Source organism: Astatotilapia calliptera, chromosome 1 (assembly GCF_900246225.1).
Source record: "Astatotilapia calliptera chromosome 1, fAstCal1.2, whole genome shotgun sequence".
Lineage (NCBI taxonomy): Eukaryota > Metazoa > Chordata > Actinopteri > Cichliformes > Cichlidae > Astatotilapia > Astatotilapia calliptera.
Window position 1 is genome coordinate 8,102,271 of NC_039302.1, and position 15,138 is coordinate 8,117,408.

The 15,138-nt window shown below is 39.2% G+C and overlaps 1 protein-coding gene across 1 annotated transcript; it reads left to right on the top strand.

Moving 5' to 3' along the window:
- Window positions 1-9,030: 9,030 nt before the first annotated feature.
- On the top strand, window positions 9,031-12,059 carry fibinb (fin bud initiation factor b). Its single transcript, XM_026161639.1, has one exon. The coding sequence runs from the start codon at window positions 9,538-9,540 to the stop codon at window positions 10,156-10,158; it is 621 nt and encodes a 206-aa protein (XP_026017424.1). The 5' UTR covers window positions 9,031-9,537; the 3' UTR covers window positions 10,159-12,059.
- Window positions 12,060-15,138: the final 3,079 nt, after the last annotated feature.

Below are 15,138 nucleotides of genomic sequence, written 5' to 3' on the forward strand. Positions count from 1 at the left end.
TTAGAGATGAGGGAACGTGTTTTTGGAACCAATGAATAAAACAAATCCATAACAACCATTCAGCTTACGTCCTGCACCGATTCTAAATCTAAGATCAGTTTACAGATCTTAGACCTCAGAAAAAAGTGGTCTGTAACCAGGGATGGGCAACGTGTTACTGTAATCTGATTACTTTTTTCAAGTAACAAGTAAAGTAAGGGATTAATGTTGCAAAAAAGTAATGTTGCTTTCGCGTAAGCACGCTGTGTTACAAAACCTTTATTTTGTTTGTGAGAGTGTCTCATGACAGTGACGTATGAGCGTGCAAAGTCTGTCGCAGCAACAGACGTATGGAAAACATCAATGGATAGTATGGAGTGCGGGAGAGAGTACGACCATGCAGCGTTTAAAGCTTGGAAGTACTTGCATTACTTGTTTGATTCCGTAAAATGTGACAAAAACATTAGCGTCCGCTGTACACTCTGTGTGGGAAGAAAACTTCTTTCTACAGCAAAAAATTAAACTTCAAATCTGAGCAAGCGCCCGGCATGGGAATGTGAAATTCACAGAGAAACAACTGGATCCCCCCACTGACACGACCGCTGCGACACTGGGCAAACCTCCACCGGTCCCACTCCTGCTAAACAGCTGAAAATAGTTTTGGTTTTTTTTGCTGTGTTTTACTTGCAGTTATTTGAAAGAGTGAGTGTAAACACAAAAGATCTTTTTATTTTATATGCAATTTGTAAAAAGAGACTTGATGAAATATGCAGAAAAAAATAGAATCGGGCTGGAAGGTCTATTATTGCTTTATTACGTATACAGGTTGTATCTCTATGTTTAAAAAGTAATAAAGTTACTTTTGAAAGTTAATTTTGAAAATAAGTCATCAGTAAGGTAACTGGATAACTTTCTTGGAGAAGTAATCAGTAATTAGTAATTAATTACTATTTTCAAGTAACTTGACCAACGCTGCCTGCAACAGGTGAGTGTTCCCAGTCTTTTCAGGCCATGTCATGATACAGCAACTTGTCAGGCCAAACCTACATTATATTCTGTGTTATTGGTTTTCTGGCCTTTAATGGGGGCTTGAATGTACAAAATAAACACCATGTTGTATTTAATAAGACTTCAAACTAGTGATTCAAGCCATAATCACATCAGACAAATCAGAGGACCCCAAATAGTCATTTTCCTATATGCACCCCATATATAACTGTACTGCTTTTTTTTTTTATTACCAAAGGAATCACTCCTGCCAGCCACTAGGCACAAAGCAGTTTTACTGCAGTGGATTCACTTTTCCAATCCAGAAGATAGATCCATCAGTTACATATATAGTCTCTTGGAGACAGGAGAGCTGCAGGTTGTGTGTCTATTTTCAAATTCTGGCTTGTTAAATTTTTTACTCAATTTCTGCCAGTTGCAACTTTACCAAAAACAAAATAGTCAGGGCTTCAATCTATTAGTGAAGTTTGGGAACCTTGAATCTTTCCCCCACATTAGTGGCATTACGACCTGTTGCTGTTAAAAATTTCATAGAGATCCCAGACCAATGTGCTGGACAGAAAGATAATCCACCGAACTGTGGAGGGTTCATAAAAACAGCAGTTTGGTTGCATTTTACAGTCTCTGCATTTACAGTTGTTGCCTTTCTGAAATGTCTAACTGCTTCTGTCTGAATCTCTCTGCCAACACATCTGTTCATATGGAAATAAAGATCATGACATGTTCTGCATATTGTAAAAACATGTGTCTGGTGTGCATGTTGGACAGAGTCCAAAGAATCCATTAAACCCATATAAAAGACTGGGCTGGCAAACGTTTTACAGCTGTACGGTGACGTAACATCACACTTACCGTGTGCATTAGCTCCGTCTCACCAGAACAGAGGGAGCCCAAAAAGCGCAAAGTGATAGGACTGTCGACTTTACAGATACTCGGGACTTTTTGCTTTACAGATACTGAGTTTGAGGCTTCTTAGACAAGGCCATGCATCTTCAAGCTCAGCTGTCTCCCTGCTGTACTATCTAAATCCTCCATGGCCCACTATCTGTCAGAAAACACAATAGATTTGCTGACTAGCAGAAACAGCTGATAATGAAAAAGGATAAGAATGAATATTGGAATTACCCTTTGTGGAACGTTTTACAGAGACTGAGTTGCTGCACAAACAGACCTTTTAAAGGCCCCATAATGTATGATATGAGTGCCACCATCCTGTAGTCACTGGATATGTTGGGTCATTATTTCTCTGGCTCGTGGATATACAAGCCAAAGACAGAAGAATGCCACGGGGTTCCGTTTCTGGATATAATTTGAAACAAACTATGGCATAAGGGCTCAAAGTAAGCAAGGTTGTAACAAGTGCAGCCAAGAACAATTTCATGGGAGACTTTCAGTTGTGTCTAATTGGAGGAGACTAAGTATGGCAGAATTTCGTTGCAGCATTATACACAATTTTTAAACAAGTGAGCTACTGTGTGAAAAGGTTTAGGTCAGGAGCTGCATGAATGGTCCAAATGTGTGTTGTGCTCAGATCAAATGCTGGAAAAATGTGCCACAGTTTAAGACAAGACCTTTTGCCAGATGTTTAAATTGTTCAGATGTCTGATATCAGAATTACCACAAATTCGCCAGGCTGCATTTCCTGCATTTTACCTGCAATTTTATGTACATGTATTTTATTTGTCTTTTTACAAGATTCAAATACCTACCTAAAGATATCATAGCATCCATTTGTGGTCAAAGGAAGATCAGTCAGATGACCCACATTTGAAAGGATTTATTTTAGCATGAGAATAGAGTTAGATTTGGCTTCTAGGCTCCACATTCACCACAAACAGGTTATAAAGAGAAACTAAGAGTCTGGAGGGGCTAAAAAGCAGATAACCTCCTTAACCGTCATGTGGATCCTGGGTTAAAACGTCAGGCAAAGATGCAGGACAGAAGCAGCACTGACAGGTCAGAGAGAAAGAAGAGAAATTTTGTAGATTAAATAAACCACAAATTGCGGAGGATGCGTTTGATATATGATGTGAGGCATTTTAAGTTTATTTCTGCCTCAATTATCACATTGACTTGTCTTCATGATATAAAGCATAAGATCCATCCATCCATCCATCCATTCGCTTCCGCTTATCCTTTTCAGGGTCGCGGGGGGCGCTGGAGCCTATCCCAGCTGTCATAGGGCGAGAGGCGGGGTACACCCTGGACAGGTCGCCAGTCTGTCGCAGGGCCAACACACAGGGACAGACAACCATTTGCGCTCACATTCATACCTAGTGACAATTTGGATTATCCAGTTAATTAATTAATTAACCTGTCCCCATTAATGGTGGCACGGTGGTTAGCACTGTTGCCGCACAGCAAGATGGTCCTGAGTTCAATTCCAACATCAGGCCGGGGTCTTTCTGTGTGGAGTTTGCATGTTCTCCCCGTGTTTGCGTGGGTTCCCTCCGGGTACTCCGGCTTCCTCCCACCGTCCAAAAACATGCAGTTAGTGGGGATAGGTTAATTAAAGCATAAGATATGAAATAAAAAATGTTGAGCAAAAGTCTTGAGCCACCCTTTGTTTCAGGTTTTCTGAAGATTGTTCAAAGTCTTTCTTTGGACACTGGCTGGTTTTTCACTCATTCCTAGTCCAGACCTTGTACCTGACCTATGAATCATTCAAGCAAGTTAGCAAAGAAAAAAAGTTAATCTTTAGGCACTTTGTTACTAGAAGCCTGTAGCAAAAACACATACGTTCTTCCAATTTGTAGTTTGTTATCGTTGGCATTTTTAATAGATTTAACTCAGTTTGACAGACCTAAAATAGTACTTTTTCCAAAAAGCTGATTCCTAAATAGCCAATTTTTGACACATTGCATGCATGCTATGCAATGTGTCCCCCGAAAAATCTGAGAAGAAGCTGGCCTGAAAAAAAATATCCATAGCAGATGAACATTAACTCAAAGTCATGTCCTTAAGAGACAGGGAAAAAACTCCAAAGAAAACCTGACACAGGACCTGAGAGATGCTTCTGGCCCTTCAGTGGATCCATCTGCTTTTTACTGAAGTGTCATCAGAAGTGGTCTCAGTGGAACGGTGGCTGTCCAGAAGCCATTCTTAAGAAAGTAAAACAGGGAGAGAAAGCTAAGGTGCCATCTGGAAAGCATCTGATTGTCACTGCTTTGTTTTCAGCATGGCAAAAATCCCAAACACACTGCCAATGCACTAAAAGTATACCTGGATAGAAAAATACAGAATGGATTTCAACATTATTGAAGCATTGTGGAATCGTCTTGACAAAAAACAGAACAAAAGGCAGAAACATCCAAAGAAGAGCTTTGAATGACCTTCAAGAATCCCGGAGAACTATTCCTGAAGACTACATAAAGAAACTATTTGCCTAAGAGAGTTCTGGCTGTGTTAAAGAATAAAGTTGGTACCAAATAAAGCACCTGGAGGCAACTTTGGTTGTGAGTTGTTGCTATCTAAATAATGATTTTATAAATTGAACCAAATACTGATTTCAAAGATTTTTAGAATTCTACAAACTCTGTTTTTGCCTCATAAAATTTCCATTTATGTTTGCAAAGTTTCAACAAATTTCTAATATGATACCTCAGTGCTTTTTTCACAATATTGTAACTTAGTAAATATATACTTTTATAATAAAAAAAGGAGTGGACAAAAGATTGCCAACCAACCTGATTAGTTAGATTAGTTTAATCAATGGAGATTTGTATAGACTTTAACTGTGCAGCAAGCAAGCAAGCTGTTCCTTTTTAGCAGAGAGCTTGCAAAAAGGGAAGTTAAAACAATTCAGTCATTGTCTAACTCGTCTACCTATTTTCCCTTATCAGACATATACTTTATATTACACATACCTACCCACAAACCCGAGGTCTTTGCCAAATTGCTCAGTGTCGCTTTTGTCTTTGAGCCATCTGCTCCTGTTCTGCCTGCTGTGTCACATCTGCCATCCAGCTCCTTTTTGCACTTTTTCCTTTCTTCTGAACCATGATCAAACGCCCATAATTTAATTTGCTCTGCTCTTGATGATATTCATTTTTACCTACAGGAACTTAGGTAAGAAAGAAGTCAATCCAATAACCACCCATAACATGGTCTCCAATAACCCGGTGCCATTTTCTTTAAAATAAGCCTTATTTGCAATCATAGGAAACACTCCGAGCCTGATTGCTGAATCACCCCGAGTCAAGCTCAGTTTGGGAAGCAGCTTGCCAAGCTGGGATCTAATCCCAGTTCGGTCAATTTAACTTAAAGTTGGAGGCACTTTATCACAAACAAGGTTGTTAAATGCTGTTATGTATTGTTAAATTCAATTTTCATTCAATATCCACAATAAAGTGGAGAAAAACAGACTGCAGCAGCTCATGCTGCAGAGAACTGGGAGGACAGAAATATCTGGCTTGTGTTTTGTGTCGCAGCTGTGGTGCTGAAAGAGGGAGGTCACTAAAACCTCCTCACTGTTTTTTTCCCCACTTTTTTTTATTAGATTGTCCTATGTGAGTAGGTGGCTTTTTCACCTCTTGAAAATGATTTAATGTAGATGCATGCCACAAAAGGCTTTGAACCAAAACAGCATCACACCCTGAGCCCATAATGTGACTTCATTTTCCATTTCTTTTCTTCCTGACACCATAGAGAAAGCCCTTCTGCAGAATGATGTCACAGGATGGGCGCTGTTAAGCGTCTCAAGGCCTGTCTGGTCTTTGACAGCACATTGAGTTGACACTGCAGGTTTTCTCATAAAAGTGAAGGTTGCACTTACTGCTGTCACGACCCAGATGCAATGAGCAGCAGAGAGGATGGAAATAGCTTTGCACTAACACATTCAAACCTAAAACAAAAGCAGTAGAGGCAAATCTGTAAGTAAGCGGGCACTGTATTGTTAAAATAGGGTATTCTGAGTAGGGTGGAGGCTAAATGATGATTGCTGGAGAGTAACACAGAATGCCCAAACACCCATAAACAGCTGAGCCCACTGTTAGCTAAAAAAAAATAAAAATACAGGACGTTAGTGGGAGCATTGACAGTCAGAAGCTGTCACAGTGTCTTATTCATGCTGGTGTGGGGGGATACAATTTATAATGGAAAACCTGGAAGCAAGAACTGGGTGGGAGAAAACATCAAATTCTCTCTTTTCTCAGTTCCTCGTGTCAGCGAGGGTAGATCCAGACAGGATGAGGAGTGAGGTATTTGTCCACATCATAAATCTGACTGATTCACATTGCAGACCTTGGTTTATGTAAGGCTTATGTAACAAAGCCATTGACTTTCCTTTTTTATAAATATATTTCTCACAATGTTTTTATTCAACCAACCGAAAAAGAAATAAACATTTTAACATTGTGTTTACCGAACAAAACGTGTCATTCTCGAGCTAAATTCATGCAGGTCCCAACCCCGAATAATCACTCATGTGGCGAAGAACAAAATTCCTCTGAGGTTGGTGACGGTGTAACGTTCACTGTTTCAACAGGAAAGATATCCACATGCTGAGCGGAATTGTGGGTTTGACAAATTAGATCACTCTTGAGATGTTGCTCTTTGAGATATAGAATTACATATAAAAACAAAATTATCCTTCCCTTGGTGCGTTGCTTTTGTGACTAAAGCCGCTTACAAATCACTACATTTTCAATTTAATAGCAACTCTTGGATTTCCAGCCCTGGCAGAGTGTTTTAATACGGGAACATATTTCACAGCTGTGGTTTAATTCACAATCAGTAGTTACGAGCATGAGAATTGTAAAAATCAAAACAAATTACATGTCAAAGCTAAACAAAGTTTTCTTTCCTCATTCACTATCTCGTGCATTTTCACTCCCTTAGCTTGAACTAGACTCGGCCTGTCATTTGACACCAGTAAGTGACCCAAAGACAGGTGGCTACTGTGTTAAAGCCTGCTTAGCAAACATGTTTTTACACTCCTTGGATTCGACTTCTCTATGTCCCGCCAGCGCTACAGATCTGAGTTTTTTACATTAATGTGGACTGCATTAGCCAAATACAGTACATTTCTAGTCTTATCATCCTCTTAGAGGGCTTTAAACTACAAGCCACATTTAACCCGGTCACACAAGTCTCTTTTTATAGAGCAGCAATCCTATCACACACACTGGCTGATGGATCAGCGGCATATTGTGGGGGTTCAGTATCTTACCCGAGGCCACATTTTGGTTCAAAGAGTCAAGGATCAAACCACCCTACTATATTAAACAAATAATGCAATATTTGGCAGAAGCAAAGTGAAGGTTAAAATGGTTTTCTTTTAAAATGAAGATTCTACATTATCAGGTTGGTGGAAGAAGCACAACCCAAGTCCAAAAAAGTTCACGCCGTGCAAAATGTAAATACAAACTGATTGCAAATCTTATAAAACTGTGTTTTATTCATTGTAGAACACAGAAAACACATCAAATGTTTGAACTGAGAAAATGTGCCATTTTAAGAAAATAATGAACTAATATTTGAATTTGATGGCAGGAGCACATCTCAAAAAGGTTGGGACAGGGCAGTGCTTACCACTCGGTAGCATCCCATCTACTTTTAACAACAGTTTGGGAGGAAGTCAAAGGCCTTCATTATTGTATTTTGTGTTTTATGATGTGGCATTGTTTGTTTGTTTTTTTCAATCGGTGAAAGGTGTGGACAATAGGCAACCCATTTCAGCACCTGGACACTCCTCAGACAAAGTCATGGTGTTGTAGTAGATGTATCACTGTCTTGCTGAAATGTGCTTTCTCTGAAAAAGACATCTGGATGGGAGCATATGTAAAATTCTAAATCTAAAACTGGTCTTTCACTGATGGTGCATTTCCAGATGTGCAAGAAGAAGATATGAACACATGCAGGTTTTTGAACTGAGTGCTGATAGCAAGCTAGTTGGTCCCTCTCCTCTTTAGTTCAGGAGCTACAGTATCTGTTTTCCCAAAAACACTTTCAAATTTGTCTGACACCAGGACAATGTCAGTCCTTTTTAAATGAGCTTTGGCCCAGAGAAGACAGCAACATATTTACATTTAGCTTAATTTGCTTTAGTGGATAGTAGGACGAACAAAGACAAAGACTTATGGAAGTGTTTGACTTACATTTTACATACCATCCCAGATTTTCTGAAATGCTGTTGTTTGGGAAATGGAAATAGCATACTATAAAAAGAAAAAAAACTTAAGTCATCTATCAATTTTCTTAACTTCTAACTTTAAAATGGCATTTCCACTATTGTTTGCAAACTGCAGAACTTGAGTAAAAGTCCACAGCAGCAGACCATTATCTCACCATTAACCCTAGCAAATCAATAATGATGCCTAAACCCTTAAGGACCGTTTTAATGTAGCGTATTTATGGGGAACAAATTGCAGGAACCTTGGATAGCATTGGGTCTATAACAGTTTATGACATAATTTATGAGAATATTTAATGTTTTGCATATAAAAAAGTAACTAGTAACCATGGCTTAAAGGCAAATGTATCGATTACTGTATGTACAGTAACTTTAAAAATTAAGCTACACGAATTACTATGACTGTTCATAGGCAGCATATCAGTCTCTATTTATTCCAGTCTCACAGTCCAGAGAAATAAAACATCAGACAACACAAAAAACGAGATTAAAAACTGAAAAAAGCTATACCAGCGTCTCCACATAGACTTGAGCCAATGCACTATTCTGCCATGAAATGCAGTGACTTGGATGTAAGGTGTAAGAAAACAATCCTGCAAACTGTAATGAAATCAGATACGTTTTTCCTGTTCTACATACATACGTAATGCTGTTTGTGTCCACGTCATCTTTATATTATGCAATACTACCACAGAAATTATATGTCTGCCACACTTCACGTCAGGTATTAAAAAACAGATTTTATAAAACCAGGCCACTACCTGGTTATATTCACTATAATTATAGGGCCGATTGCATTTCATGTTTACATGTGGTCTTGTGTAGCCTATATTTCTCGGTAGGGTAATAACTTGTTGAACCTTTTCTGCCAGCTGGTCACGGTTATGTGAATTCACACAAACTTGGTCTTTCTTGGTTTCGATGGGGCTTTAACAGCTTTGGCCTTGCTGGTAGCAGCCTGGTGCAGACTGAATGCAGCCTTTTAAGTGACGGAGGGGCTGTAATTTGAGAGTAGCACAGAGGTATTATTAGCCAAAAACCGAAGCGCGGCACTTGAGACTTCCAGATGTTGCGTTTGAGGCACCAGACTAAAGCCGGGAGTACAACTGCTGAAACAAACTTTCATACATCGCCTTCGTGCTCGCCGACAGTGATGGGAGTTGGCAGGCTCCGTTAAAGGACGAGAGGTTGAAAACAACTTACGCCACTTCATCTGCTCGGACCCAGAAGAATATCAGAGAGGGTTGCGAGAAAGTTTCAACCAACTGCGCACTTTGGACTTTAAAACTAACTGAAATGTTTGTGGTTTTCTGCCGGTTTGGGATTTAATAGACAACCGGGCTCATATTTTTTCGAATACATCATTTTTAAACTTATTTATTTCCTATTTGTGAGTATATTTGGGACAAGTGGGCATCATGGCTGTTTTTCACTTGCTCCTCTTTGCCGGGTTATCACTGTCGGTGTATGGAGGCTTTTACCAGGGACCTTTACATCCGGAGATGTCTAATGGTACTTTCCATCATTATTTCGTGCCGGACGGCGACTACGAGGACAACGACGACCCGGAGAAGTGCCAGATGCTTTTTAAAATGAAAGACGAGCGAAAGTGCAGCCTCGGCGAGGACCAGGACGCCGTCATACGGGACGATTTCACTATCATCAAGAGGCAGATCGAGGACTCTGCCAGGGTGCTGGAGGGGATCGGGAAAAGCATCTCGTACGACCTGGACGGAGAGGACAGCTACGGGAAGTATTTGCGGAGGGAGACAACCCAGATAAACGAGGCGTTTACAAACTCGGAGAAATCTCTGCTGGAGCTCGAGGTGAAATTCAAACAGAGCCAGGAGAGTGAGCTGAAGGAGGAGCACCGGCTCAATGACGACTTTCTTAACATGATAGTGCACACGCGGGACGTCCTGAAGGAGACGTTGGACATTTCTCTGGGCCTGAAGGACAAGCACGAGCTCCTGTCTTTGATCATCCGCAGCCACGGCACGAGACTGAGCAGACTGAAGAACGAGTACCTCAAGTTCTGAGTGAAAATAGTCCCTAATCATCTCATGAATGCAGCACCACATTTTTCTTTTATTATTATTATTGTTGTTATTATTATTATAATAGTTGCGCTTGACCAAGAGACAGAGGCAGAGAGAAAATTACATACCAGGGGCATAAAGCCAGAGCATAAAGGATCAGTTCTCCTGAACTAACAAATATTTTCCTCACTAAAATGTTCTGTAGATGAAGATAATTTTGGGTGCGTGTGCCCCGTTTATTTGTATTTGTATTTTTAACATATCTCTAAAGATTTCAAGCCAAAAAATTAATAAATAAAAAAAATTTAAAAAGTGCAATATCATAATTGGCATTGCAAAATCTCAGGGAGGAAACAAATGTGTTTTAGGGGGGAACTTTGACTCTTTTTTTTTTTTTCTTTTTCTGTTTTTTTTAAAATGTTGGCTTCATATTCCAATTAAGTCGGTTCGAAACTAAAAACGCAGTATGGGGGACATTAACTTGGCACTGCATACACTGCAGTAATGGTAGAATTTCTTTTTGAAGGAATATAAAAAAAAGAACCTACCCTAACCTAAAATGTAGCTATCTCCATTTGTAAGGTACAGATAGAGTTAATCTGTTCTTCTTATTATTATTATTTTAGAAAAAGTCTTTTGGACTGTCTCTGGCATAGTAAAGCTTTTGTTAAAATAAACAAGAAATATGAGTAGGAAACAATCTTTAAATATTCTTATGAAAAAAGGAACAATCTTTTTCATCTTATGCAACATAATCCAACAATACTGTGATACCATTTCTGGGGGCGGGGGGACAGTTAAGACATTCCTAAATTTGGTCTATTTCTCTCAGAATCATCCAAATACCAAACAAATCAAAGTGTTTCATCCAACTGATGTAAAAACATGATGTAAAAAAATTCCAGTAACACAATCCAGGTTTAGTTAAAGCATCCAGATATTAATAGGATAAACAGCATGGTGACAATTCTGTGTGCACTGTTGTACTTTGATAACTTTGTATACTCTATCCTTACAATACAAAATGTTAGTAGAATATCTAAAATGATTCAATATGAAGTAATGTTTTACAGTAGATAATACATCGCCTTAATGTTACTCCAATACTGTCTCTCTGCAAGTGAGTGTACCAGAAATGTCTCTTTTTGTCTTTTTATTGGTTAGTGATCTGCGTTTACCTGTCACGGCTTTCTGCATGTGTGTATGTGTGGGGTTATGCGTGTGAAACAATGGCTTTGTATAGGAGTCAGCCAATCACAAGAGTGACAAAAGGAAAAATCCTTTTTCAAAACACAGGTCTTAGTTTGAGTTTTCCAACACTCGTTCGGTTCTCTCTCAGAGTGAGTTTTGGAGCAGAATCCTTACCCTGCGCTCAATGCCATCTATTTGGTTTGACTTTGACACCAAAATTTAAATAGATTAGCAGCAACATTACAAGGTTATGTGTTTATGTCGCTCTTAGTTTGTGCTTCAGACGAGTGTTTCTGGCAAAACCAAAAATAATGTTTACATATGTATCTGATGTATGTTTTTGTTTATAGGCTAGCAGACTTTGCACAATTCTTTGCTGTCGCGATGCTAAAGGTTGTGACATGGTTAAAAATGCAAAGCCTCCTGTAGTCTTTGAAAATGTACAGTGTTTTTAGAGGTAAGTAAATACTGTGAGTGCCAATATCTTTATTACTGAACATCTATTATGTATTCATTGTTTATATAAATAGAGCAGCAAAAAAAAATCTATTCTTGTATATCTTTAAGATATGTGGCCAGATGTAATACTTTGATGGATAAGACTGCAGGCAGCACTAGTAGACTTCTGTGTCAAATACTAATCTGTAAAACAACATACTTAATGGATTGCGTCGAGTCTTCTTAAATAAAGAAGTTGTGTTTGAAGTACAGTGTTGCTGCAACAGCTGGTCCTTTGAGCACTGGGTCCCTCCCATTGTTGTTGTTTTCTTCTAGTAGTTACTGACATGAAAGTGAGCTTACACCATTCATTATGTCGCAGGGGATCCCCATGGATCCCCATCCAGGAGGTCCTGAGAGTTTGTGGTGTTTAGCACACCCCACAATGTTGCTGTAGCAGTATAACAATGGGGGAATGCACAATATATTGCCACGTGCTTCAAAACAAAGTCGCCTTCCATGTTTGCTTTACAAGGTTTTGAAGTCTGCTGTGAATTATACACACAGGCAATGCCCCCTAATTATGGATGCTTTGAAGGAAGAAGCTGCTTGCTGGCATTTACAAGAAACAGACATGTAAGGATGTTGTGTAGCTGGTGTTTTAAGCAGTGTGGTGGACCTTACAGACAACTTTGTTTGTTCCTGAGTTCTATTTCAGTAAGCTGAAAATCTTTTTTTCCCTTTGGCCCTTTAAGACCACACATAAGGTTGAATAAAGAGGGTGAGGCTTTGAGTTGGAGAAACTGAGAAATCATGAGTCAATAATATTGATTCAAAACCATATTTAAAAGTGCCAGCTTGTGCGCATTATGTAACACTGGAAAGTACAGCTTTACTTGCAGATACTTTGAGTCGACCGATTAGGATGAAGCCAACATTAAAAAGAAGACACAGTATAGGCCCAGCAGCAAACATAAAAGCTGGGAACACTATAGCTTACACTGTGTTTCCACAAGAGGGTAAAAACTTTGGGTTTTTTTAGCTAAAGTAAAATGATTATTAGCAGCATGCAGAGCAAAAAAAGACACTGACACTGAATCCTTGTTCTCTAAAGCCACTGACCCCAACCATTGACAGGCTACGTCAGGGTTTCCAGCAGGTTTTCCTGCTTTCCCCAATGTGTACATGCAAAATAGATTGAAAAAGCCAAACTTTTAAATTCCAATTATAAAAGTAAATATCTGCAGTGATTCATGAAACCTGGGAAGCAAGCTACCAGAAGTATTTGTTAGCTTAAAATTAGGTAGCTAAAAAGATAGCTCAGCTGAATGTTGTGAATTAAATCACTATCTAAAAGTACCAAATCGATAGCTAAAATTAATGGATAAATGATGGAAAATATGCTGCTGAATATCAGATAAATTGTTAGTTAGGAAAATAATAAAACATTTCTAGCCAAATTTATTTTAACCAAATAGTTAACTTTAAATATCAATGAATTAAGAATCCACATTGTTGATGCAAAATTAATAAGGACATTAAGTTATGTCTAACCAGTGTTCTGTTTCCAAATGTTATATATGAATACCAGGTTTACTCAAATGAGCCAAACACAGGCTGCTCAAATGTATGGAAAGGATTTTCTTCTTTCAGTTGCACTTTTAGGGGTTGCCACAGTGAATCATCTGCCTCCATCTCACCTTGTCGCTAGCATCTTCTTCTGTCACAGCAACCATCTGCAAGTCCTCCTGCACTACATCCATGAATCTTCTCTATTGTAGTAGTTCAATCAAATTAACACACTAAACCACGAAGAGTTTTATCAATAAACAGGGAAGTGAAGCTCATCTGACAGGCATGTGTGAGTATGCACACCAAAAAGGCTAGGAATCACTCAGTGGCCAAGTTAGTAGGTACACTTTGTTAGTACCAGATTGGACCCCTTTTGCCTTCAGAACTGTTTAAATTCTTCGTGTAACAGATTCACAAATGTGCTGTAATCGTTCCTCTGAGATTCTGGTTCTTATTCAAATGACACCCTCACACAGTTACAGCTTACATCAACAATACAAATGTCCTGTTGCACCACATCCAAAAGGTGCTTTATTAGACCAAGATCTTGTGACTGTAGAGGCCATTTGAGCACACTGAACTCACTGTCATGTTCAAGAAACCAGTTTGATCTGGGCTTTGTGACATGGTGCATTATCCTGCTGGAAGCAGCCATCAGAAGATCGATACACCGAGCCCATAAAGGAATGAACATGGTCAGCAAATGCTGTGTGCCAAGAAATATCCCCTACGCCATTACAGCAGCAGCAGCATCCTGAACCATAATACAAGTTAGAATAGATCCAGGCTTTCATGGTGTTTTACAGCAAATCCTGACCCCTCATCCAAATCACAACAGAAATCAAGCCTCATCAGACCAAGTAATGCTTTTCCAGTCGTCTAAAGGAGTGGCACGCAGTGTGGTCTTCTGGTGCTGTAACCCATTTGCTTCAGGGTTTTGTATTAAAGATGCTCTTCTGCTTCTGTTCTGTTTTTAACAAGTGGTTATTTGAGTTACTGCTCCCTCCCTATTAGCTCAAAGCAAGCTGGTCATTCTCCTCTGATCTCTGGTACTAACAAGGCATTTCTTCACCAGCAATTGGTGCATTCTGGATATTTTTTCTGTTCCAGGCCATTTTCTGTAAACCATAGAAATGGTTGCACAGCAAAATCCCAGCAGATCAGCAGTTTCTGAAATATTTAGACTAGCCAGTCTGGCACTATCAACCACATCACATTCAAAGTAATTTAAATCACCTTTCTTTCGCATGCTGAGGCTCGGTTTGAACTTTAGCATGTAGTGTTGATGCCACGTAATTGGCTGACTACATGTTCCTTTAATGAGTAAATGAACAGGTGTACCTAACAAAGTGGCTAGTGAGTGATAGCAGAGCTGCTTTAACTACCATTCTTACTGGTAAGTCATCATTTCACCTTTGGTTTTATATGAATTGCAGTGTTACATAATGAACAGTGTTCAGCTGTGGCTGGGCACTTTGTCCATTTGGTTCAATCATTTCAGAAACATTGTGAGACAGATTTAACAGCATATGTAACACAGAGAGTATACTTGAACCAGTTGCACAAAGTCCAGTGCCTTTGGGTGACTGAGTAGAAATTATCTCTTACCCTTTGAAACGCACATCTATTAAACTGTAAACTAGGTGACCATGTGTCTGACAATGTGTCTCTTCCTGGGTTAATCATTTCAAAATGATGCTTTTCAAAATAAAACTCTGGCATTAGCAGGTGCCACTTGGATTAAAACTTACACTCCTCCTCTGCTGTGTGCTGGTCATC